This window comes from Oncorhynchus nerka, linkage group LG15, assembly GCF_034236695.1.
Source record: "Oncorhynchus nerka isolate Pitt River linkage group LG15, Oner_Uvic_2.0, whole genome shotgun sequence".
NCBI lineage: Eukaryota > Metazoa > Chordata > Actinopteri > Salmoniformes > Salmonidae > Oncorhynchus > Oncorhynchus nerka.
Window position 1 is genome coordinate 76,057,791 of NC_088410.1, and position 24,158 is coordinate 76,081,948.

General features: G+C 42.0%; 1 protein-coding gene and 1 long non-coding RNA gene across 2 annotated transcripts; one reads left to right on the plus strand and one right to left on the minus strand.

Moving 5' to 3' along the window:
* Positions 1-1,502: 1,502 nt before the first annotated feature.
* LOC135560244 (uncharacterized) lies at positions 1,503-6,906 on the minus strand. The gene is made up of 2 exons (XR_010458840.1): positions 6,765-6,906; positions 1,503-2,532 (listed from the first exon to the last, which is right to left on the minus strand). It is a non-coding gene; the product is annotated as an uncharacterized LOC135560244 (long non-coding RNA).
* A 46-nt stretch (positions 6,907-6,952) lies between these two features.
* LOC115143311 (interferon-induced GTP-binding protein Mx2) lies at positions 6,953-17,174 on the plus strand. Its single transcript, XM_029683584.2, has 12 exons — positions 6,953-7,225; positions 10,600-10,737; positions 10,912-11,066; positions 11,203-11,341; positions 11,467-11,665; positions 14,557-14,635; positions 14,753-14,875; positions 14,960-15,098; positions 15,413-15,571; positions 16,233-16,309; positions 16,442-16,726; positions 16,825-17,174. The coding sequence occupies exons 1-12, from the start codon at positions 7,036-7,038 to the stop codon at positions 17,047-17,049; spliced, it is 1,908 nt and encodes a 635-aa protein (XP_029539444.1). The 5' UTR covers positions 6,953-7,035; the 3' UTR covers positions 17,050-17,174.
* The last annotated feature ends 6,984 nt before the right edge of the window (positions 17,175-24,158 follow it).

The window sequence follows — 24,158 nt, forward strand, 5'->3', positions numbered from 1 at the left end:
TAACACAAATATAAACACAACATGTAAAGTGTTGGTCTCATGTTTCATGAGTTGAAATAAAAATCCCTGACATTTTCCTTATTCATTTAGTGAGCATTTCTCTTTTGCCAAGGTAATGGCATATCAAGAAGCTGATTAAACAGCATGATCATTACACAGGTGCACCTTGTTCTGGTGAGAATAAAAGGACATTCTAAAATGTGCAGTTTTGTCATGTCTCAAGTTTTGAGGGAGCATGCAATTGGCATGCTGACTGCAGGAAGAATTTAAGAGAGAATTTAATGTTAATTTATCCACCATAAGCCGCCTCCAATGTCCTTTTACAGAATTTGGCAGTACGTACAACTGCAGTCCACGTGTATGGTGTCGTGTGGGCGAATGTTTTGCTGATGTTGTGAACAGAGTGCCCCATGGTGGCGTTTGGGTTATGGTATGAGCAGGCATAAACTACGGACAACGAACACAATTGATTTTATTGATGGCAATTTGAATGCACATAAATATCGTGACGAGATCCTGAGGTCCATTGTGAGGCCCATATATTTTAATGTATCTGTGACCAACAAATACATATCTGTATTCCCAGTCATAAGAAATCCATAGATTAAGGCCAAATGTATTTATTTCAGTTGACTGATTTGCTCATATGAAATGTAACAGTAAAATGGATGAAATTGTTACATGTTGCGTTAAGAAATTGAATGGTACGAATATGAAATGAAGGAAGAAAAGCTTTCCCAAAGAGAATGTGTCTAGAGAAATTCAAGAAACTGGTAAAAGCACTTTAGTGCAGTGAGAGTGAAGGGCTGTAGTCATGTGCCCTCTGTTTTCTTACCCCGTTAAAAGCATGAAACTGTGAGTAACTTCTCTTACCCTGGTAAAAGCCTGAAACTGTGTGAGTACATCTATACTGAACAAAAAATATTGACTCAAAAGAATGTGACTCCAGTTGAGCACCTGTATTTTCTCATCAGTTCAGACTACTATACTAAGTCTTAGGTCCATTCTAGCATGGTCATCGAGTGACTAGCCTCTGACCACCATCATCATCAAGGCATCCGAGTGCCCTGCTGTGGTTGTGGAGGTGCACTGCATCTCTGGAGTTTTTGGGGAGGGAAAAGGGAACACTGAGCTAGTAGCAAGGCCTTTCTGCCTAAATGCAGTGTGGTGCTGTATCTGTGCCTGTCTCCCTGCTCCAACAGGCTGTGGCCATTAAGAACAGGACCAATACACACCAGCCAAGAGGCATTAACTCCTCTCTGCAGTCTCTTCTCTCCACAAGACTGATGTCTCTCTCTGGATATCACTCTTTTATCCCAACACACCCTGACATCCGAGATTATGAATAGAATATGTATAGAATAGAACATGTATATTCTCCGATGTCAGGGAGTGTCTGTTTCAGGGTAAAATAATTATACCCAGAGAGACATCTGTGACAGTGTAAACACTGTAATGACTGGACAGAAACGTAGCAAATCATATAGGCCTAATCTCCTAAATTCACTCAAGGAACATCATTGATTTATTTACGACAGAGGGGGTTCCAACATGTTCAATAATGTTAGCATTTTGTCATCTCTTGCACAGTCAAGAGTTGAAGCCAAAGTACAAGAGATTGATGATGAACTGGAGGAAGATAGGGAGAGGAGGATAGCACTCAAAGACGTTCTGCTCCTCGTCATCAGCGTGTCTGTCACTTCAGATCTGCTGCCAGAGATCCGGACAGCTACACTGTAGTCTAGGTTACTACACAACCAACATACCCTACTGTATAAACAACATGCAGTATTTGCTCAATAGGTCCAAGACAGGCAAACCTCAAAATAAATAAAGTTACAATGACAAAAGACTGCATTTTATGGAGCACTATGCTGCTTTACACAACAGAGACAAGACAGTGATATGCAGTCAGTTGATTGAGTGTGGTGCACGCACTAGTAAATTATGCTTCATCTCTATAGCTCATTAACTTGGCAATGTTCTTTCCTTAGAAGACACGGCATCTCAGTCCATTTCCAGGCAGCAGGGTGCTCCCAATTGTCTCTACAGTGTGACTCAATGGAACTGTCTTATAATGTTAATATTAAGTGAATCATACAGCCACCCTCCCCCCCCTCTTACTCATCAGAAGCAAATGCTATTCTAACGCTATTCAGGGACAATAATGATATTCAGTGCCAGGGGTGGCTGATATATACTGAACATAAATATAAACACAACATGTAACAATTTCAAAGATTTTACTGAGTTACATTTCATAGAAGGAAATCAGTCAATTTACATGAATTCATTAGGCCCTAATCTATAGACCCCACCACTTGGGAGCCAGGTCCACCCACTATGGAGCCAGGCCCAGCCAATCAGAATGAGTTTTTCCCCACAAAAGGACCTTATTACAGACAAAAATACTCCTCAGCACCCCTCCTCAGATGATCCTGCAGGTGAATAAGCGGGATGTGGATGTCCTTTGATGGCGTGGGTACACATGGTCTGCGGCTGTGAGGCCGGTTGGACGTACTGCCAAATTCTCTAAAACGATGATGGTAGAGAAACAAACATTCAGTTCTCTGGCAACAGCTCTGTTGGACATTCCTGCAGTCAGCATGCCAATTGCATTCGCCCTCAAAACTTGAGATATCTGTGGCATTGTGTGACAAGACTGCACATTTTAGTGGCCTTTTATTGTCCCCAGCACAAGGTGCACCTGTGTAATGATCATGTTGTTTAATATGTCACACCTGAGGTGGATAGATTATCTTGGCAAATGAGAAATGCTCACAAACAGGGATGTAAACACATTTGTGCACAACATTTGAAAGACAAGCTTTTTGGGCGTATGAAACATCGCTGAGATCTATTATTGCAGCTCATGAAACATGGGACCAACATTTTACAAATTGCTTTCCTATTTTAGTTCAGTATACATAAAAGTAATCCCTTTAAATAAATTAATGTTACTGAAACCTGTATGCCCTTAATGGGAATTTATTTTGCACACGAGTCATGGACACAAAATCCATAAAAAGCAATGGACATGTATTTAACAGTTGATGAAAATACAACATTCAAGTATAAATACTATTTTGCATCCTTATACTGATTTGTCTACATACAAGATAACTTTAGACATCCAATTGCAAGATATTACACTTTTCAGCAGCAGGACCTAAATTAAAGAAGAAAAGGCTGTGTATTTTCTTGATCACCCATTTAAATATATATTGTCTCTGTTCCAGTTCAGGCTATTCTACTGATAGAAAAACCAGACTCGTCCCTTATTTATTGAGATAGGGACATCTAGAGGTATAAAAGGAGGACAGCCTACCTAAAAACCTGTTGGTTATTGCAGCCTGGTCTCATAGACTAGACGTAATATAGTTAAAGTACATCCAGGCCCCTTTGTGCTGTTATCTGTACCCAATAATGTTTGTACCATGTTTTGTGCTGCTACCATGTTGTGCTTTTGTCATGTTGTGTTGCTACCATATTTTTTGTCATTTTGTGTTGCTACCATGCTGTGTTGTCATGTGTTGCTGCCTTGCTATGTTGTTGTCTTAGGTCTCTTTATGTAGGGTTGTGTTTTTCTCTCTTATCGTGATGTGTGTTTTGTCCTATATTTTTATTTTTTTATTTGTCCCAGCCCCCATCCCCGCAGGAGGCCTTTTGCCTTTTGGTAGGCAGTCATTGTAAATAAGAATTTGTTCTCAACTGACTTGCCTATTTAAATAAAGGTTAAGTCAAATTAAAATAAAAGTCTCTCAAATTAGTATGATATGTTACGTTTGGTATGGTTCTAACAGTTAGTAAGCACTAAATCCAACGCCGCTAATAGAATAAAGGATTTTTTTTGCACATTTAACAAATAAAACAGATGGCATACAAAATCAAACCAACTAGTGCGGTCCGTCTCCCAGACGGTCCTACTAGGTTCACTCATGCGCCAGTTGTCTTTGCCTGTGGATCTTCTCTTGACCACACAGGGTGGGTCAACTCCCATCACATGTTGTAAGCCTGGATTATCCTGCAGTATGAGCCTCTTTCCCAGTGAGGGGGCCTCCCAGTCTTCCTATCCTAAGCTGAGTTAGCAGTGGAGCCCTCACTTTACCAACCCGGGTCACCCCTCTTGGTCTATCCCTGCTTGCCACATAGGTTAGCTCACTTCTTTCTACTGTTAACACTGCGGGTCATTTGTGACACGGTACACTACGTGTCAGAGGGGGCTATTTTTGTGTACAACACCAACGAGCAATCTAATATTTATTTATATTCCGCTCTGTACTATTTTGGCGTGGCCTGGCTCTTACTGCGTGTTATCTCGCTGTTCACGCTGGATATGTTCAGCCACGGGGTTAAACCATTTTTTATAAACACAGCATAATCTCAGACACTCCTGCTAGCGGCTGGTCCTCTCTTTCTAGTTGACCGGAAAACACCCTTATGTGTGAGTCACACTCGTTAAGTCCTGGGTATAGGATTTCAACTAAAACACATTTCTTGAAATAAATTATTTGCTGAAAGCAGGGGTTTGGCACTTCGTCTGAGTAAGGACAAACTATAGATACTTAGTACTCCTTTTGTGTGCTTTTTACACAGTTACCCTCGAGCTCCCCTGTGGTTTCCTGATCCGAGCCCACTATATGGTCTGGCAGCAAGCCACCCAAGGTGAATCCCTTGAGCCTACAGTTGTTATAATGCTACTTTTCTTCTTTAGCGCTTTATTCAACAAATAATTGAACTACTAATGAAAACCAGTAACACTTCGGGTTTGGTTCCACAGCTTCACAATTTATGGAGACATTTAGAGACATTGCGTTTAACCTATTTCAGCATGAGCTGTTGCCTCTCGAGCAGTGAGTAGGCATTCTGGTCAGGATCAGGTGACTTGCTGATGAGCCTTTCATGCGGACCTTTCAGCTTCGGCCCGAGAGCAATTTCTGCAGGTGTGAAACCTGTTGACTCCTGCCAGGCAGTGTTGATGGAGAAGCGGAACTCAGGCAACAAGCTGTCCCAAGTGTTGTGCTTGTCCTTCACGAAGGTTGTGATCATGGTCTTCAATGTGCGATTGACGCGTTCTGACAGATTTGTTTGTGGATGGTACAGTGTAGTGAGCTTTTGGACAACACCCCATTGCTGGCAAACCTGTTTGAGAAGAATGGAGGTGAACTGTGCTCCTCTGTCCGAGACGAGATATGCTGGCGTTCCCCATCTGGTGAATATTTCATCAGTGAGAATGGAGGCTATCTTCGAGGTCTTCGCCTCTCGCATGGGGAACAATTCAACCCATTTGCTACAATAGTCAAGGGCCCATGATATCCAGTCCCAGCATGCTTCTGCCTCCCAACCCGGGGTGCAGGAGAGAGTATCCGGAACAATGTTGCACTGTCCTTTTCTGTAGGTGACATGGAAGTCAAAATGTAGTATTATCATCCATCTATCAGTCTTGAATTGGGCTTTGGATAGTGGAACACCCGGGCCAGGGCTGAGTAGTCAGTAATGACCTCGAATTTCCTCCCTTCAAGAAAAGACCGCCACTTTTCCACTGCCCAAATGACTGCTAGGCACTCTCGCTCAGAGACAAGAGTAATTATTCTCGGCAGAGTTCAACAGTCTTGATCCATAGGCGATAACTCACTCATTGCCATCAATCTCTTGTCAAAACAGCAGCAGGTCCGATGTCACTGGCATCTGTTTGTACTTTGGGCAGGCAGAAGCCATGGGAGAGTACCATTGGTGCTTTGGTTAGGGCCTCTTTCAAGTCTTCGAAAGCCCAAGACACATCCTTCTTCTTCAGAGCATTGAGGGAGCAGAGCAGTTGTATTCATACTGAAACTCAAGATCAAGCAAGATCAAGTTCAAAATGGCGCTCGAAGAAATGGCAGCAGTTTTACGGGCGCCGCAACCAATTTTGCGATTATGTGTGTGTGTGTGTGGGGGGGGGGGGGGGGGTTGCGTTATTTGTAACTTATTTTGTACATAATGTTTCTGCAAACGTATCTTACGGCAAAAAGAGCTTCTGGATATCAGGACAGCGATCACTCATCTTGGATTAGACAAAGACATTCTCCAAACAACCCTAAGGGCCGATATCCCCGTTATTTGCAAGAGGAAGTACAGAGAATAAAGCCGGATGCCTGGTCAAGACCTGGAGAAGGCGAGTGGGAAAGCTGCCATTACCGTCAATACTACTCACCAACATGCAATCATTGGACAATAAATTAGACAAGGTACGATCACGAATATCCTACCAATGGGACATCAAAAACTGCTGGCTGAAGGACTGGACCAAGGTGCAGCATGGTAAGCATACATTTTTTCTTTATCCAAAATGACGCTTTATTCTTTATTCAAACCGTGACGCTTTGGGCTATGTGCCCTGAAGTTAACTTCCCACAAAACAAGTGGGGGAAAAGGGCACCTAAGTATGGTTCTCAATCAGAGACAACGATAGACAGCTGTCCCTGATTGAGAACCATACCAAGCCAAGACCTAGAAATACAAAACATAGAAAAAAGGACATAGAATGCCCACATTAGTCACACCCTGGCCTAACCAAAATAGAGAATAAAAAGCCTCTTTATGGCAAGGGCGTGACAGCTGGGATATATAAGCATTTTCATGACTGCATAGGAGAAATATGTTAATTCAGTATACATCACATTATCCCACTGGTCACAATTGTGACGACCATAAAAGACACTTTTTGTTACCTACATTTCCATTAAAACTAAAAAAATATATGATTGATTATTTCAAAGGCTTACTAATGACACAAGATTTGGATAGACTCCCGCGTCTGTCCGGTGCGAACTTTAGCATCAGTTCGAGGTCCCTCTACACCTGCACCTCCAGAGGAAATTTGAAAAATGTATGTAAAATCGAGTGAAATGAAACACAGGTTAACTCGGTGTTGAAGAACTGAAAGTGAAACTCTATTATGGTTAAGGATCGTTTCCCGGGGATTACTCTTTCTACAGATCCTGTACAGTCAGTAGTCAGTTGCAGTGTATTAACCGTTAAAAAAAATCGCAAATCATGAATTATACGCTGAACCAACATTATGAGGAGAAGGTGCGTCCTAGTATTGACCTCATCGACTCTCTACGCTCCCTTGGTGTAGAGAAGGACCTTGCGCTGCCAGCCATCGCCGTGATAGGGGACCAGAGTTCGGGAAAGAGCTCCGTGCTGGAGGCGCTGTCTGGGGTGGCTTTGCCAAGGGGTAGTGGTGAGTGATAATTCGTGAACATTCTGTACGTGCACAATTTATCGTGTAGTTTATAGTGTTAACAGTGCCTGTAGTTGTTGTTTTTCTACGTAGTGTACATGTTGATAGTGTAAATTATGTGTTTATTGTGGCTTCATCATGTCAAATTTCTGGTAGGTACATGTTTATTTTTTTTGTACCTTTATTTAACTAGGCAAGTCAGTTACGAACAAATTCTTATTTTCAATGACGTCTAGGCACAGTGGGTTAACTGCCTTGTTCAGTGGCAGAAGACAGATTTTTCTTAACCTTGTCAGCTCGGGAATTTGATATAGCAACCTCCAACGCTCTAACCACTAGGCTACCCTGCCGCCCCATGTAAATGTACTTGGCGAATAAAAGTTACTTAGATTCTGATGAAACAGGTGAGATGAGGGCAGTGGTTTTTAGAATATTGGTTCCCGAAATAATATCATATTGGTGAGCCAACTGGTAAATGCACTCAGTTATAAGGAATTCATATCACTTTACAAGGTCCCTGTAACACCTAAAGATCTTGCAATTGTTTTAGATGCCATTCCCTCAGGTGTTGCTCTATTATTCAGGAACGTGTCAAGACCTGACCCTCAGAGCCAGCCTTCTATTGTCCCTGTTGACTCATCAGTAGGAAATATTTGTTTCTCTTTTGGTCCATTCAACAATAGAGCGATACCAACCTTGTTTCAGCAGGATGTTGTATGTCAGGACCTTATGTCATGCCTTATTTGAATGGATTTATTGATAGTATCTGTTGGAAAAAAGTTTGGATGTTGCCACACACAGTTGCCACACACACTACTTCTTAACAGAATTAAGGAAGTTTCCATTAAAATTATTAATAAATATTATCCTGCCAACCACTATATGAAGATTTGCTTAAATTGCTCCTTTTGTAGTAACCACCCAGAAACAGTGTTGCATCTTTTTTGTCATTGTATTCATGTAAGAAAACTGTGGCAAGACATCAGTAGATTTATAATTGAACACGTTTATGAAGGTCTTACACTATTGTGGAGAGATGTACTGCTTGGATTCTTTACCTACGATGGGAATAAGCTGAAACATTTTTATGTAATTCATTTCATTATTCTTTTGGCCAAATTTCATATTCACAAATGTAAATTTACAAACAAAAAAACACATTTTCTTACCCTACAAAAAGAAATTGAACTGTATTTTAAGACAATGAAATACTCTACTAAAAAAAAAAGCTGTTAGAATTATAAGTGTATGTATGTCCCTGATTAAGGTCTTTGTGTAATGTGATATTGTAACCCCTAGCTCAATTGTCCATTGTATATAATCTATATATACACTTGTGTTCCCTCGTGTACACTCTGTATTGTTATTGTTGTTAACAAAACATTTATAAAAAAAGAGATGAGGGCAGTGGGAAAGTAGGTCCCTAAATGGCATGTAATCCAATAAATACTATGAGTACGCAGCCAGTATGTTGCAATCAACTTTACTGAACAAAATATAAATGCAACATGCAACAATTTCATTGATTTTACTGAGTTACCGTTCAAATGAGGAAATCAGTCAATTAAAATAAATAAATTAGGTCCAAATCTATGGATTTCACATGACTAGGAATAAAGATATGCATCTGTTGGTCACAGATACAGGATCTCATCACAGTATTTTTGTGCATTAAATTTGCCATCGATAAAATGCAATTGTGTTTGCTAGTTTCTATGTTTAGTTTCTAATGTTATAGTTGATATGTACAGTGCCTTTGGAAAGTATTCAGACCCCTAGACTTTTTCCACATTTTGTTAGATTACAGCCATATTATAAAATTGATTAAATCGTTTTTTCCCCCTCATCAATCTACACACATTACCCCATAATGACAAAGCAAAAACAGGTTTTTATAAATGTTTGCTAATTTATTAAAAATAAAAACTGAAGTATCACATTTACATAAGTATCCAGACCCTTTACTCAGTACTTGGTTGAAGCACCTTTGGCAGTGATTACAGCCTCAAGTCTTCTTGGGTATAATGCTACAAGTTTGGCACACCTGTATTTGGGGAGTTTCTCCCATTCTTCTCTGCAGATCCTCTCAAGCTCTGTCAAGTTGGATGGGGAGCGTCGCTGCACAGCTATTTTCAGGTCTCTCCAAAAATGTTAAATCAGTTTCAAGTCTGGGCTCTGGCTGGGCCACTCAACATCATTCAGGGACTTGTCCCGAAGCCACTCCTGCATTGTCTTGGCTGTGTGCTTAGGGTCATTGTCCTGTTGGAAGGTGAACCTTCTCCCCAGTCTGAGGTCCTGAGTGCTCTGGAGCAGGTTTTCATCAAGGATCTCTCTGTATTTTGTTCCGTTCATCTTTGCCTTGATCCTGACTAGTCTCCCAGTCCCTACCACTGAAAAACATCCTCACAGCATGATGCTGCCACCACCATGCTTCACCTTAGGGATGGTGCCAGGTTTCCTCCAGATGTGACGCTTTGCATTCAGGCCAAAGAGTTCAATCTTGGTTTCGTCAGACCAGAGAATATTTTTTATCATGGTCTGAGAGTCTGTAGGTGCCTTTTGGCAAACTCCAAGAGTGCTGCCATGTGCCTTACTGAGGAGTGGCTTCTGTCTGGCCACTCTACTATAAAGGCCTGATCGGGGGCCCTTCTCCCCCGATTGCTCAGTTTGGCCGGGCGGCCAGCTCTAGGAAGAGTCTTGGCGGTTCCAAACTTCTACCATTTAAGAATGATGGAGGCCACTGTGTTCTTGGGGACCTTCAATGCTCAGACATTTTTTGGTACCCTTCCCCAGACCTGTGCCTACGACACAATACAGACTCGAAGCTCTTCGGACAATTACTTCGACCTGATGGTTTGGTTTTTGAACTGACATGCACTGTCAACTGTGAGACTTTATGTAGACAGGTGTGTGCCTTTCCAAATCATGTTCAATCAATAACATTTACCACAGGTGGACTCAAGTTGAAGAAACATCTCAAGGATGATCAATGGAAACAGGATTCACCTGAGCTCAATTTCGAGCCTCATAGCAAAGGGTCTGAAAACTTATGTAAATAAGGTATTTCTGTTTCTTAATTTTAATGCATTTGCAAAAATGTCAAAAAACCTGTTTTCGCTTTGTCATTTGGGTTATTGTGTGTAGATTTCTGAGGAATTAAAAAAAAATGTAATTCATTTTAGTGTAAGGCTGTAACATATCAACACCGAAGGCACTGTAAGTTGATATTCTTTTTGTTCTTCTCTCTCTCACTCCTCTTCTTCCAATGAACTCTCTGACAGGGTGATGTATATGGGCTGTTTTTCTCTGGGTTTCTTGCAGAGTCATCTAATCTCTTTTACACTCTCTAACTCCTCTTCTGTCAACTCTGACAGGTATTGTAACACGATGCCCTCTCGAGCTGAAGATGAAGAGGAAGAAAGAAGGAGAGGAATGGCACGGAAAAATCAGCTACCAAGACCGCGAGGAGGAGATTGAGGATCCCTCTGATGTGGAGAACAAAATTCGGAAAGGTGGGTGTGGTCACTGTCATTGACCCACTCTCATTACTTCAAGCATCTAAACTGAGTCATTATTCTTCACTAACATACTCTTTTCATGTATACCTAAAACCATTAAAAATATCATTAACTGTTAGTACAGTAAACTAGTTCTAAGGCACCTGTATTCTTATTCCCCCCCTCCAGCCCAGGATGAAATGGCAGGTGTGGGGGTGGGTATCAGTGATGACCTCATCAGCTTGGAGATTGGCTCCCCTGACGTCCCAGACCTCACACTCATCGACTTGCCAGGCATCGCCCGGGTAGCTGTTAAGGGTCAACCTGAGAACATTGGGGAACAGGTACATACCTCCACCCCACCCCCAATGTTAGTGGGAATACACTGTTCATTTGTCACCCCAGTTTTAGAGCAGAAGCCAAAATGACACGTATCCCCCCCACCACACGTTACAGTATAATAATCTTTGGCATTTCCAGATTAAGAGACTGATACGGAAGTTCATCACAAAGCAAGAAACAATCAACTTGGTGGTTGTGCCATGCAACGTTGACATTGCAACCACAGAGGCTTTGAAGATGGCACAAGAGGTGGACCCTCTAGGTGGAAGGACATTAGGTATTCCACCATTTATTATTTACTCAACTATTATGAAGCAAGCTCTTGTGTAATGGTGATTATAAACCATGTTGACTTGTGTTGACTTTAATGAGTGAGATTTGTGTGTGTTTCCCATTGAACAGGTATCCTGACCAAGCCTGACCTGGTAGACAAAGGCACAGAGGAGACGGTGGTGGACATAGTTCATAATGAGGTTATCCACCTGGCTAAGGGCTACATGATAGTCAAGTGCAGGGGACAGAAAGAGATCATGGAGCGAGTCTCACTGACCGAGGCCACAGAGAGGGAGAAGGCTTTCTTCAAAGACCACGCTCATCTCAGGTTGGTCCTCTGGGTTGAAGTGTGCTTTAAGTCTGGTACACAGAGGGCTGACAATTAGTCATGAACATTCTGCGGCCAATTATTGCTCTTTACCCCACGTGATAACAAGATTTACCACAGATTCCAGCCATCGAGCCAGACCATCTTAAGCATGAAACGCACTGAGAATCTGAGACTGCCGATAGGTACTTTTCACAGTATGAGGCCGTTCCTTCTCTTGCTAGAATAAAATACGTACCTGCTATGTACTGACCTGGTACCGATGAAACTGCAGTTTCTACTTGTAGAATTGCAACGCTCAGCTGTGGCCAACAGCTTGACTTTGAGCCAATCAGAGAGCACAGACCTCCACGTGGGGGAGGCGACTGGACCCTTACGAAGAACGATTGTAGTCAGAGTGCAGTATAACTTCAGTATGCTGCAAATACTGCGTTCAAAATAACCCCGTTTTTTTACTGCAGTAATTTTTCAGTGCTGCTGCAGTTACAGTGCAGTACACTGCAGTTATTCTGTAACGACTGCGTCCAAAATACTGCAGTTACTGCACTTTTACTGCCGTTTCAAAACTGCTATAGTTTTTTGTGAGGGGAGTGACAAGAAAAAAGAAAAAATAGGGCAATTTTTCCGGTCTCATCCACCCTTTTCATGAGAATTGTTCTTCAAGCACAAAAAACAAAGGAGTTTTGTTGTTGTTGTTAGGTTTGACAATGTGCACTAGCTTATTAGTTAGCTTCCTAACTGAGCAAGGCAGTCACACACACCTCATATGAAATTAAGGGAGTGGTAATAAGTGCAGCACAATGCACACAACACTAAATGCTTTACCAAGATAGCTATCTGGCCACTATAGTCAGTAACATTATAATTAAATCACAATGGATATGTTTCCATGAAGCAGCTGCCTGTAGCTGGATGCTGAATATCAATGCAGTGTCATTACTTTACCTAGCTAGCACAACAGGTAGCGAGCGAATCATGCTAACAATTTAGCTAACATTAGCCAGGTAGCTAAAAATGTATCTATGGGCAGTATGCAATTATGGAGAGTGAATTAAAATATTGCTAGCTAGTTATCTAGCTGGTGCCATCTGGCTAGTATCAACAAGGGCTTTCTACAACAATAGCAACATTAGCGCAGCTAGCTATTGACTAGACCAGTGGTTCCCAAACGTTTTATAGTCCTGTACCCCTTCAAACATTCAACCTCCGGCTACGTACCCCCTCTAGCACCAGGGTCAGCGCACTCTCAAATGTTGTTTTTTGCCATCATTGTAAGCCTGCCACACACACACTATGTTATACATTTATTAAACATAAGAATGAGTGTGAGTTTTTGTCACAACTCGGCTCGTGGGAAGTGACAAAGAGCTCTTATAGGACCAGGGCACAAATAATAATAATCAATAATTTTTCTCTTTATTTCACCATCTTACATATAAAACCTTATTTGTTCATCGAAAATTGTGAACAACTCACCACAGGTTAATGAGAAGGCTGTGCTTGTAAGGATACACATAACTCTGCAATGTTGGGTGGTATTGGAGAGAGTCTCCGTCTTAAATAATTTTACACACACAGTCTGTGCCTGTATTTAGTTTTCATGCTAGTGAGGGCCGAGAATCCACTCTCACATAGGTATGTGGTTGCAAAGGGCATCAGTGTCTTAACAGCACGATTTGCCAAGGCAGGATACTCTGAGCGCAGCCCACTCCAGAAATCTGATGGTGGCTTCTGATTAAATTACATTTTCACAGAACCGCATGTTGAAATTTCGATGAGGCTCTCTTGTTCGCGTATCGGTAAGTAGACTGGATGCAGGGCATAAAAGGGATAACGAGTCCAGTTTTTTGTGTCATCCGTTTCGGGAATGTACCTGCGTAATTGCGCACCCAACTCACTCAGGTGTTTCTCTATATCACATTTGACATTGTCTGTGAGCTTGAGTTCATTTGCACACAAACAAATCATAGAATGATGGAAAGACCTGTGTGTTGTCCTTGTTAATGCAGACAGAGAAGAGCTCCAACTTCTTAATCATAGCCTCAATTTTGTCCTGCACATTGAATATAGTTGCGGAGAGTCCCTGTAATCCTAGATTCAGATCATTGAGGCGAGAAAAAATATCACCCAGATAGACCAGTCGTGTGAGAAACTCGTCATCATGCAAGCGGTCAGTAAAGAAAACTTTAAGCTCGTCTCTCAATTCAAAAGAACGTGTCAATACTTTGCCCCTTGATAACCAGCGCACTTCTGTACATTGTAAAAGCGTTACATGGTCGCTGCCCATATCATTGCATTGTGCAGAAAACACATGAGAGTTCAGGGGCCTTGCTTAAACAAAGTTAAACTAGATGGTTTACTAGATGGTTTAATTTATTTTTTGGCAGTGAAACGAGGCTACTCAGGCGAGAGAAAAACCTTACCCAAATGTATAGCCCTGTTGGAAAATATAACTGTTTAAAAATGTGAAGAATTATATATATATTTTTTAATCAATCATTTTTATTTGGCGTACACCCAACGGCATTGCGCGTACCCCAGTTTGGGAATACCTGGACTAGACCATAAAGCAACACACACAGACATGCATTTCCAAGCAACACTATTGCCACCTTCTGGTTTGAGTTATTTGAACAATTCTGACTGGTTAATGACTTCAAGGTCTTTGCTGTGTGAGCACAAAAGAGATTGACTGTGACATTCTGTTCAGAGTTGCTAAGTATTGTTGACGGAAAACGTCTGACAATCCTACCGGTGTGTTTTTAGGCTGTCTCCCCTATAATTTTCATCTGTGTTGTTGTTGTTGTTGTTGTCTTATTGTCTGACAAATGCATCAACATTTTCTGAAAGGTTTGCATTGTGTTTTCACATTTTCTCTATTCTTTATGTAGCACACTTTATGATGAGGGGCATGCCACCATCCCTAAACTGGCGGAGAAATTAACTCTTGAACTAGTGCAACATATCGAGGTGAATTCCTCTTACATTATGATGTCCCAGTACCTCTCTGGCTTTATGTGAATATACCGTGATTATTTGCTGGGTGTATTGTTATATGCTTGTTTGAATGTCTTTCTTTGTGTTTAGAAATCCATGCCTCGTCTAAAAGAGCAGATTGAGGAAAAGCTGGAGGAGACACGCACCGCTCTGGAGAAATGTGGTACCGGACCCCCTGAAGACCCAAAAGAACGGCTGTATTTTCTGATCGATGTGAGTCCCTGAAGCTCAAAGCAATCATAGTTCCTCATTCTTAGGATACACTGACACATGATACTTCCTCTTTCCGTGTGGCAGAAAGTGACTTTGTTCACCCAGGATGCCATTAACCTGAGCACTGGGGAGGAGCTGAAAAGTGGAGACATCAATGTCTTCTCCACACTCAGAACAGAGTTCGGGAAATGGAAGGCACACGTGGATCGCTCTGGAAAGAACTGTGAGTACACAATTCTCATACACCAATCAAACATTGGCCATAAATACTGGGTCAGGAAGTTTGGGAACCGAGAGTTGCCATTTATGTCAAAATGTTTTCTGTTCCTGTGTCATCCATCATCAAAATGTCAAATGTAGTGCCCAGATATTTCAAGACAAACAAAATATCATATCAAAGTTGTAGATTGTTAACATAGATGTATAAAATGAATGAAGCCTCATAGCATCTTTCTTGTGAATCTAAAATCACATTGAAAGCTTACACTCACACGTTTAGGTTAAACAACAGGATAATGTGGATGCCTCATATTGCAGTTAATAAGAAGATTGAAAAAGAAGTGGCTGATTATGAGAAGCGGTACCGTGGAAGGGAGCTCCCAGGGTTCATCAACTACAAGACCTTTGAGGTGATTGTGAAGGACCAGATCAAACAACTGGAAGAACCAGCAGTCAAGAAGCTGAAAGAGTTATCAGGTACAGTATTGAGTACATAGATCTTTTAAAAAATATATATATATATTTACTTATCCTGAAACCCAGTCATTGGGTTTGATTCAACTATGAAGCCACCAAAAGGATTTATATTTTCCCATCCAAGAATGTAGTCTTATCTTTGAGTTTGGTAGTAGTTTTGAGTCCTACCGATGTCAGATCTTAGTTTGACTAGTATTGTCGCAGCAAAATGTTCCTGCAGCAACAGGATTTTAACATTTAGTCCATAATGTTGCTTGATTGGTGGTTAGGCTATCAGCTGGCCAAAATTATGCTACATGCAAAATGCCTATTTGTTTATTTGGATCCCCATTAACTTTTGCAGAAGCAGCAGCTACTCTTCCTGGGGTCCACAAGAAACACATAATATGACAAGTAACACAATAGTGATACACTGATAAACAAGGACAGTCACATAAATGTTAAATACAACAATATACAAACAATACAAATAAACAATTATGTGTGTGTATGCAATACCGTTAATATAACCTTGTGTTATTGTGTGTTTTCAGTGGATTTATGTAAATCATGAAGCTCATCTGCATTTATTAGCAACAAAATAATTCTTAGCAACAAAAGAGTGATCAAATTAAGATCCTACATCTGTATGTATCACAGTGGTGTTTCTTCCCTTTTCTAGATGCTGCTAGGAAGGCGTTCATACTGCTGGCTCAGAACAGCTTCACAGGTTTCCCTATCCTTCTGAAAACAGCAAAGGTAACTGTTTTCATAACTGTTTCTATATACTTTCCCATACTTTTCCATATATATTGCCACAGCTGGCCATCAAGTTAAACCTAAACAAGATGCGGAGAGAACACATTGAATAACTCGTTTTTGGGCCTTCAGACTAAGATCGAGACAATCAAGCAGGAGAAGGAGTCTATGGCTGAGTCCACGTTGAAGACTCAGTTCAAGATGGAGCTGATAGTGTACACACAGGACAGCACCTACAGCTCTAGCCTGAAGAAGAGGAAGAGGGAGGAGGAAGAGTTGGAGGAGGGAGAGTTAGTTAAAAATCATTTAGGGAGTCAGAAAGGGTTCTCTGTTGTCTCTGTAAGGAGTACTGTCAGCGGCCTTGACACCCATGCTACCCTACGGGAGATGATGCTGCACCTCAAGTCCTATTATCATGTAAGTCAGGAGGATTTACAGCAGGCTACTGTTAAAAGAAGTTAATTGTCTCATGCCCAAGAGCTGATACACTCCTCTTCGGTTTTTTTCTTTGCCAGATTGCCAGTCAGCGTCTGGCTGATCAGATTCCCATGGTGATCCGCTACCTGGTGCTGCAGGAGTTTGCTTCCCAGCTGCAGAGGGAGATGCTTCAGACTCTGCAGGAGAAGGACAACATCGAGCAGCTGCTGAAAGAGGACATCGACATCGGCAGCAAGAGGGCTGCACTGCAGAGCAAGCTCAAACGCCTGATGAAGGCACGCAACTATCTAGTGGAGTTCTAGTATGGACAGCTGCTTGTTAACATTTAGGATGGTCTTGTCTAACTTCAGATAGGTTGGTTAATGGAAGTAGGCATTGAGGTTTGGGGTAGATTCTGTTATCTATAATAAAGTTACTATGCAGTCAAGTTCTTTGTTATCGTTTTTTGTTTATAATATTAAACTCAAATGCAGCTAGCCTACCTGGTGGAGTGGAAAGCTGCCTGATAGCATTTGGGAACAGAGAAGGATGTGCAATATTTTTATTAATAGGCAATGTATAATTTATTTCTGATATTTTCACTTGTGTTTTATAGTTTATATTTCTGAAAAAATATATTTTATTATTTAACGTGCTTCCTCTTTATCATGTTTGGATGGGCCTGTGGGGATCACAGAACATCAACTTACCCACTGGGCAAAAACTGTTTGAATCAACATTGTTTCTACATCATTTCAGCCCTTGTGAAAAAATCCTATAGGATTAGTGATTTTTTTCAATAGAATCTCGTCACCTCTATCAGAATCCTTTTGGAATCCTATTAGAATCTATTGGAAATAAAAAAGTAATCATATTGGATTCTATAGGATTCTCACAGTCCTATAGGATGTTGTGTCACCTGTATTAGAATCCTATTGGAATTATATTGGACTGTTTTTTCCTATTGGGAATCAAAAGTAATCCTATCAGACCCTATAGAATTCTTGCAGTCCTATATGATTTTGTATCACCTCTACCAGAATCCTATTGGAATCCTATATTGGACTAGTTTTTTTCCCATTGTTTTTTTTTAACAATACAAAACATCCACAAACAAACAAAAACATACAGACGCACACAAATATTCACATCACCCCACTCACCTGCTCACACCCTCATCTCCAGCGCCCACCTCAAATGGCACCATTTTGTTTCTCTCCGTCGCCCACACTCTTTCAACATTTAGATTACAAGTATTTAGCTACACATCTGCTAAACATGTGACAAATACAATTTGATTTGATTAGATAATAAAGCATTTGACCTTTCCATAGTGTTAACGATGCAGGATTGATTGTTTTTTCAGGATAATTGACAAGAACAGCATCATCCAACCAATCGGGTATCTCACAGAAACATCATATGCCATCTCTTGATATATGTAGACAGATGGATATATTTTTTTTCAAACCCTGTCTGCAGATGAAGAGGTCCCAACGAATGTCCCAATATAATAAGGGTACATCATTGTATACCATGGATTATACACTGAACAAAAATATAAACGCAACATGTAAAGTGTTGGTTCCATGAGCTGAAATAAAACATCGCAGAAATGTTCCATATGCGCTAAAAGCTTATTTCTCTCAAATGTTGTGCACAAATTGGTTTCAATCCCTGTTAGTGATAATTTCTCATTTGCCCAGATAATCTATTCACCTGACAGTTGTAGCATATCAAGAAGCTGATTAAACAGCATGATCATTACACAGGTGCACCTTGTGCTGGGGAAAATAAAAGGCCACTCTAAAATTAGCAGTTTTTTCACACAGCATATTGCCACAGATGTCTCAAGTTTTGAGGGAGTGTGCAATAGGCATGCTGACTGCAGGAATGTCCACCAGAGCTGTTGCCAGAGAATTGAATGTACATTTTTGCTTCTTCATCTGCAGGATTGTCTGATGGGTGGAGGGGGGCTGCCCAAACCCTGCCCAGTCATTTGAAATTCATAGATTTGGGCCTAATGAATTTATTTCAATTGACTGATTTCCTTATATGAATTGTAATTTTGTACAGTATATGTGTACCTATGTTACAGTTTAATAGTCACACAATGTATTCATTTATTACAACTGAGGCAGGCCAACCCTGCTGGGTGTGCACATTTATTTTCCGGCCCAGCACTAACACACCTGATTCAATGTATCAAACCTAATGAGTTAATAATCAAGGGTGTTTTTGCTGGGCTGGAACAGAAGTCTGCTCACCCAGGAGTTCAGGATCAACTTATTTTTGTTCACCTGAAATGATGCTTTAGTAATAATATCCTACTTTTTACTAAGACATCTAACCTTAACATATGTGTCACTTTCTGACCTTAGTTCTTTTGTTATGTTTTTGTTTTAGTATGCTCAGGGCGTGAGTTGGGTGGGTTGTCTATGTTCGTTTTTCTATGTTGTGTTTTGTGTTTGGCCTGGTAAGGTTCTCAATCAAAGGCAGGTGTCGTTAGTTGTCTCTGATTGAGAATCATAGTTAGGTAGCCTTTTCCCACCTGTGTTTGGTGGGTGATTGTTTCCTGTTTTGTTGTTTGTGTCAACATTCAAGACTGTTTCGTTTTTCGTTTCCATTCACTTTGTTATTTTTGTATTGAGTCGTGTTCAGTTATTATTAAAGTATCATGGACACTTACCACGTTGCGTCTTGGTCCGATCCTTGCTAGGAGGAGGAAAGCCGTTACAGAATCACCCACCAACCATGTACCAAGCAGCGTGGTATCGGGCAGCAGCAGAAATCTCTGGACTCATGGACATGGGAGGAGATTCTGGACGGAGAAGGACCACGGCCACAGGCTAGGGAATATCGCCGCCCCAAGGCAGAGCTGGAGGCAGCGAAAGCTGAGCGGCAGGGTTATGAGGAGGCAGCACGGCAGCGCGGCTGGGACGAGAGGCAGCCCCAAGAATTTATTGGGGGGGGCACACGGGGGGTGTGGCTAAGTCAGGTAGGAGACCTGAGCCAACTCCCCGTGCTTACCGTAGAGAGAGATGGACCGAGCCAGGTGCCATGAAGCCGGCTCAGCACATCTGGTCTCCAGTGTGTCTCCTAGGGCCGGGGTACATGGCACCAGCCCTACGCACGGTGTCCCCGGTTCGCCAGCACAGCCCAGTGCGGTCTGTTCCACCTCACCGCACTGGCCTGGCTATGGGGAGTATCCAGCCAGGTAGGGTTGTGCAGGCTCGGTGCTCGAGACCTCCAGTGCGCCTCCACGGTCCGGTCTATCCGGTGCCTCCTTCACGCATCAGGCCGGTGGCAGCCCCACACACCAGGCTGTCTCTCCGTCTCCTTCCTCCAGGTCCTCCCTCCTGTCCAGCGCTGCCAGAGTCTCCCGTCTGTCCTGAGCTGCCAGAGTCTCCCGTCTGTCCTGAGCTGCCAGAGTCGCCCGTCTGTCCTGAGCTGCCAGAATCGCCCGTCTGTCCTGAGCTGCCAGAGACGCCCGTCTGTCCTGAACTGCCAGAGTCGCCCGTCTGTCCTGAGCTGCCAGAGTCGCCCGTCTGTCCTGAGCTGCCAGAGTCGCCCGTCTGTCCTGAGCTGCCAGAGACGCCCGTCTGTCCTGAGCTGCCAGAGTCGCCCGTCTGTCCTGAGCTGCCAGAGTCGCCCGTCTGTCCTGAGCTGCCAGAGTCGCCCGTCTGTCCTGAGCTGCCAGAGTCGCCCGTCTGTCCTGAGCTGCCAGAGTCGCCCGTCTGTCCTGAGCTGCCAGAGTGGCCCGTCTGTCCTGAGCTGCCAGAGACGCCCGTCTGTCCTGAGCTGCCAGAGCCGCCCGTCTGTTGCTAGGGTCCCCAGTCCGAGGTTGGCGGCAAGGGTCGCAGCTCGAAAGGCGCCACGGAGGCGGGTTAAGAAGCGGGTAAAGAGTATGATGGAGTGGGGTCCACGTCCCGCGCCAGAGCCGCCACCGCGGACAGACACCCACCTAGACCCTCCCCTATAGGTTCAGGTTTTGTGGCCGGAGTCCGCACCTTGGGGGGGGGGGGGTACTGTCACGTTCTGACCTTAGTTATTTTGTTATGTTTTTGTTTTAGTATGCTCAGGGCGTGAGTTGGGTGGGTTGTATATGTTCGTTTTTCTATGTTGTGTTTTGTGTTTGGCCTGGTATGGTTCTCAATCAGAAGCAGGTGTCGTTAGTTGTCTCTGATTGAGAATCATACTTATTATTATTATTATTAAAGTATCATGGACACTTACCACGCTGCGTCTTGGTCCGATCCTTGCTACTCCTCCTCAGAAGAGGAGGAGGAAAGCCATTACAATATGAGTTAGCTTACTTGTACACTGAAATTACATGAAAGTGTTGATTTTCTTCTCAAGTTTAGTGTAGAAATGTAATTGTTTTAATTGTTTACACAGCTGCCAACACTCCTCTGTCCCAGCTGTGGCATTCTATTACCCTTACGTCCCTGTTCCTGTTGCAAAAGTCCTTAGTGAGGCACCTTTCAGATCATCCTTAATAGTCCTCTATCTAATCAGTCACTTAAGGTCATTCATTTTATGTGAAGATGGACACGCTTATCTGGTTTCCCTCTCTGCTGACTGCCATCCAGCAGGCCCAGCCTTCACAGCCTCCCTATCAACAGCAGGCTGTCTTGGCACCAGATCCTGCCACAGCCAAAGAGCTCTGAGAGTCTGTGATGGAAACAAGTAATTGTTAGTATATGACACACACTTACTGTTTGTGTGCTGGCCAATGCGATTTTGGTTTCTCTCACCAGAACACACCTCAAATATCTTTTACATTTTCAGAAAATGTTCTTTGATTGCAGAACGCCAATTTTCATCAAGGCTGAAAGGGGCCAATGTCGAAGTGGGTGTCCTGTGTGGTTAATTTTTTTTTTTAAGAAGTTAAGAGACTAAACTAGGAGTCAGTTTTGTAGTACAATCTATTAAATCAGAGTTAAAGCTCACCGCAAAGGTAGTCAATGCCATGCAATGGAAATTGACAGCTGGCATTGTGAGTGATCAATGAAGACACCATGAGACTGTTCATGAGCTTTTAATTATTGTTGTTTCATTTGTATGTGAATACTTGTTGTATAATTTGTTGGTTGTAAATAATTACAAACATGTTAAAGGCTGTGATAAATGTGTTATTTGTTAGGCTTAGCTAAATTGCAAAATGTAACAATGGAGTGGGAAATATGTTGACAACAACAGCTTCGATTGATTGCAGTGTTATTCAATGTGTAATTCCAATAAAAACATGCTTGGTTAAAACTTTTATTATAACATAAAGAGTATGTGTACTTGTCACGCCTTCAGACAGACCTGTACTCATTCACAGAGGGATGGAACTACCATCCACAGAGCACTGAGCAGAACTGCACTCCCAACCAGTTGTGGGAAATTGGTAATGTGCGATATGGAGGTAATTCATACAACACACAAAGATAATTTTTTAATACATACATTTTGTGTTTTATTCAAGCAACCTGCCTCATTACAGGGCACTGACTTCAACTGGGTGAGCAGAGAGCTTCCATTAGAAATCAGCACTGGGGTGCAAATTCCAGCACTTGCCTGTAACCTAAGTGACAACGAAATGATGACTGCTGCTTTAAACCCTAAAGGCCATTCTGAGTCATTTATCGACATGTTGTCGACTTTGTACAGGAAATTGTGAGGGAAAGGGAATGTTAGGAAGGTACGGGAAGATTTGGGAAAAGTACGCACACACGCATACCATTCCAAATACACCAGATAGGAACCCAGGCAGTGAAGGGGTTTAGACGTCTGTTACCTTGACATTTCCTGCTGCACTCTGTTGTCCATTGTTGAGAGATCTCATACCACTCTCTTCGTGTTATAATAAATGTTTTATTATAACCAATTTACACCTACTAATTTCAAATTTGAAGTCTGCCCTTTGCCAGTATGTCTTCCAGCTGCTTCTTTCCAAAAGATCACGGTCTCTTGATGGTAAACTCATGCCCCAGACATGACGATGGTCCCCTCAAAAGAGCGGTAGGGGAACCAACCTTTTCCACCACATTCATCTAACAGGGTAGATACAGAGAACTTGACATGGATAACATACATACATACTGTAGATATCAAACATCAAATGTTACATACTACATTATTGGTAACACTAAACAATACAATTACATTTAGTCTACAATAATTGATGTGACCAAATGTATCTGGTATCTATTGATGTGACAAAATGTATCTATAATCTATTGATGTGACTAAATGAATCTGTTGTTTGCTATTGACAGAAATGAAATCACTTTAAACATAAACATATTACATTTAGAATTGAAGACGTCTTTAACTGCCAGAACTAGATCTGCTGGGCTCCTCCCACCCTCCTCTGGTCCAGTTATACCTATGAACAATTAAAATAACGTGGTGCAGAATGACACAATATACGACAAGTATAAGCGCCCACCTAATTATTATTATTGGTATTTATGTTAAATATGCTTTAGGAAAACAAGAAACACAGCAACCGTATTGTCTACTTTTAATCTGTTTTTCAATAGTACTTTACCTGCAAAGGAAAGTCCAAATTCTCCGACAAACTGTTGCGCTATGAAGAAGAGCCGTCAGGCCTTTTGGTCTAACTGAAAGGTAATTAGCCTTTGCCAGCAAGACCAAAAGCCCTTGGTCAGGGTAGTAGGAGCCAGTCTTTTCATTATACTGCACTCACATCGAGCCTATTGCAGGTTACAATATGAAGCAAATGAAAAGCACTTGAAGCTGCAATCAGCAGTAGAAACAGTAAAGCATCTTCCATGTTCCAGTTTGGGTAAAAAGCTTTGGGACGGGGCTGGAGAAATGTTACCACTCTCAAATTCATAGCCAGAGCTATGGATGCAAGGACTGACCATGCATGCTATAGTTTGAGGCTATACTGTGTTTGTTTACACTTACTTTGTTTACAAACATTGGAGTAAAACAAGCTTTTATTTGGGGTTCTGGTGGGGTATGACGGTTGAACTAAGCTCATAAGGTATTTTATAAGTTATATCTTCAAGAATCAATGGGTACATATCATTAATTTAACAGTCCAAAGATGGATCTAGAAACTGCTGATATCCCCTTTAGGCTTTTAATGACAAGTAGCTAGCCAATCTGACTAAATATTTCACCTGGGCCCTGTTTCAGAAAGCAGGTTTAACAAACTCTGAGTTTAAACCTGAACTCTAAGTTAACTAACTCTGTCTGAGCTGTCAAACTCAGAGTTTTCGGTTTCAGAACAGGTGATAACAATTAGTTCAATCAACTCTGAGTTAAGTTAACCCTGAGTAAAGCATGTGCATGGGGAGATAAAAAGCCCTCATCAATGGAATGCAGAGAACATGATTCATCATGGCAACAGGAGAAAAAAGGGCTCAAACCTCCTACTTCTCACCAGTGGAGTAAGAAATCTTAATGAACG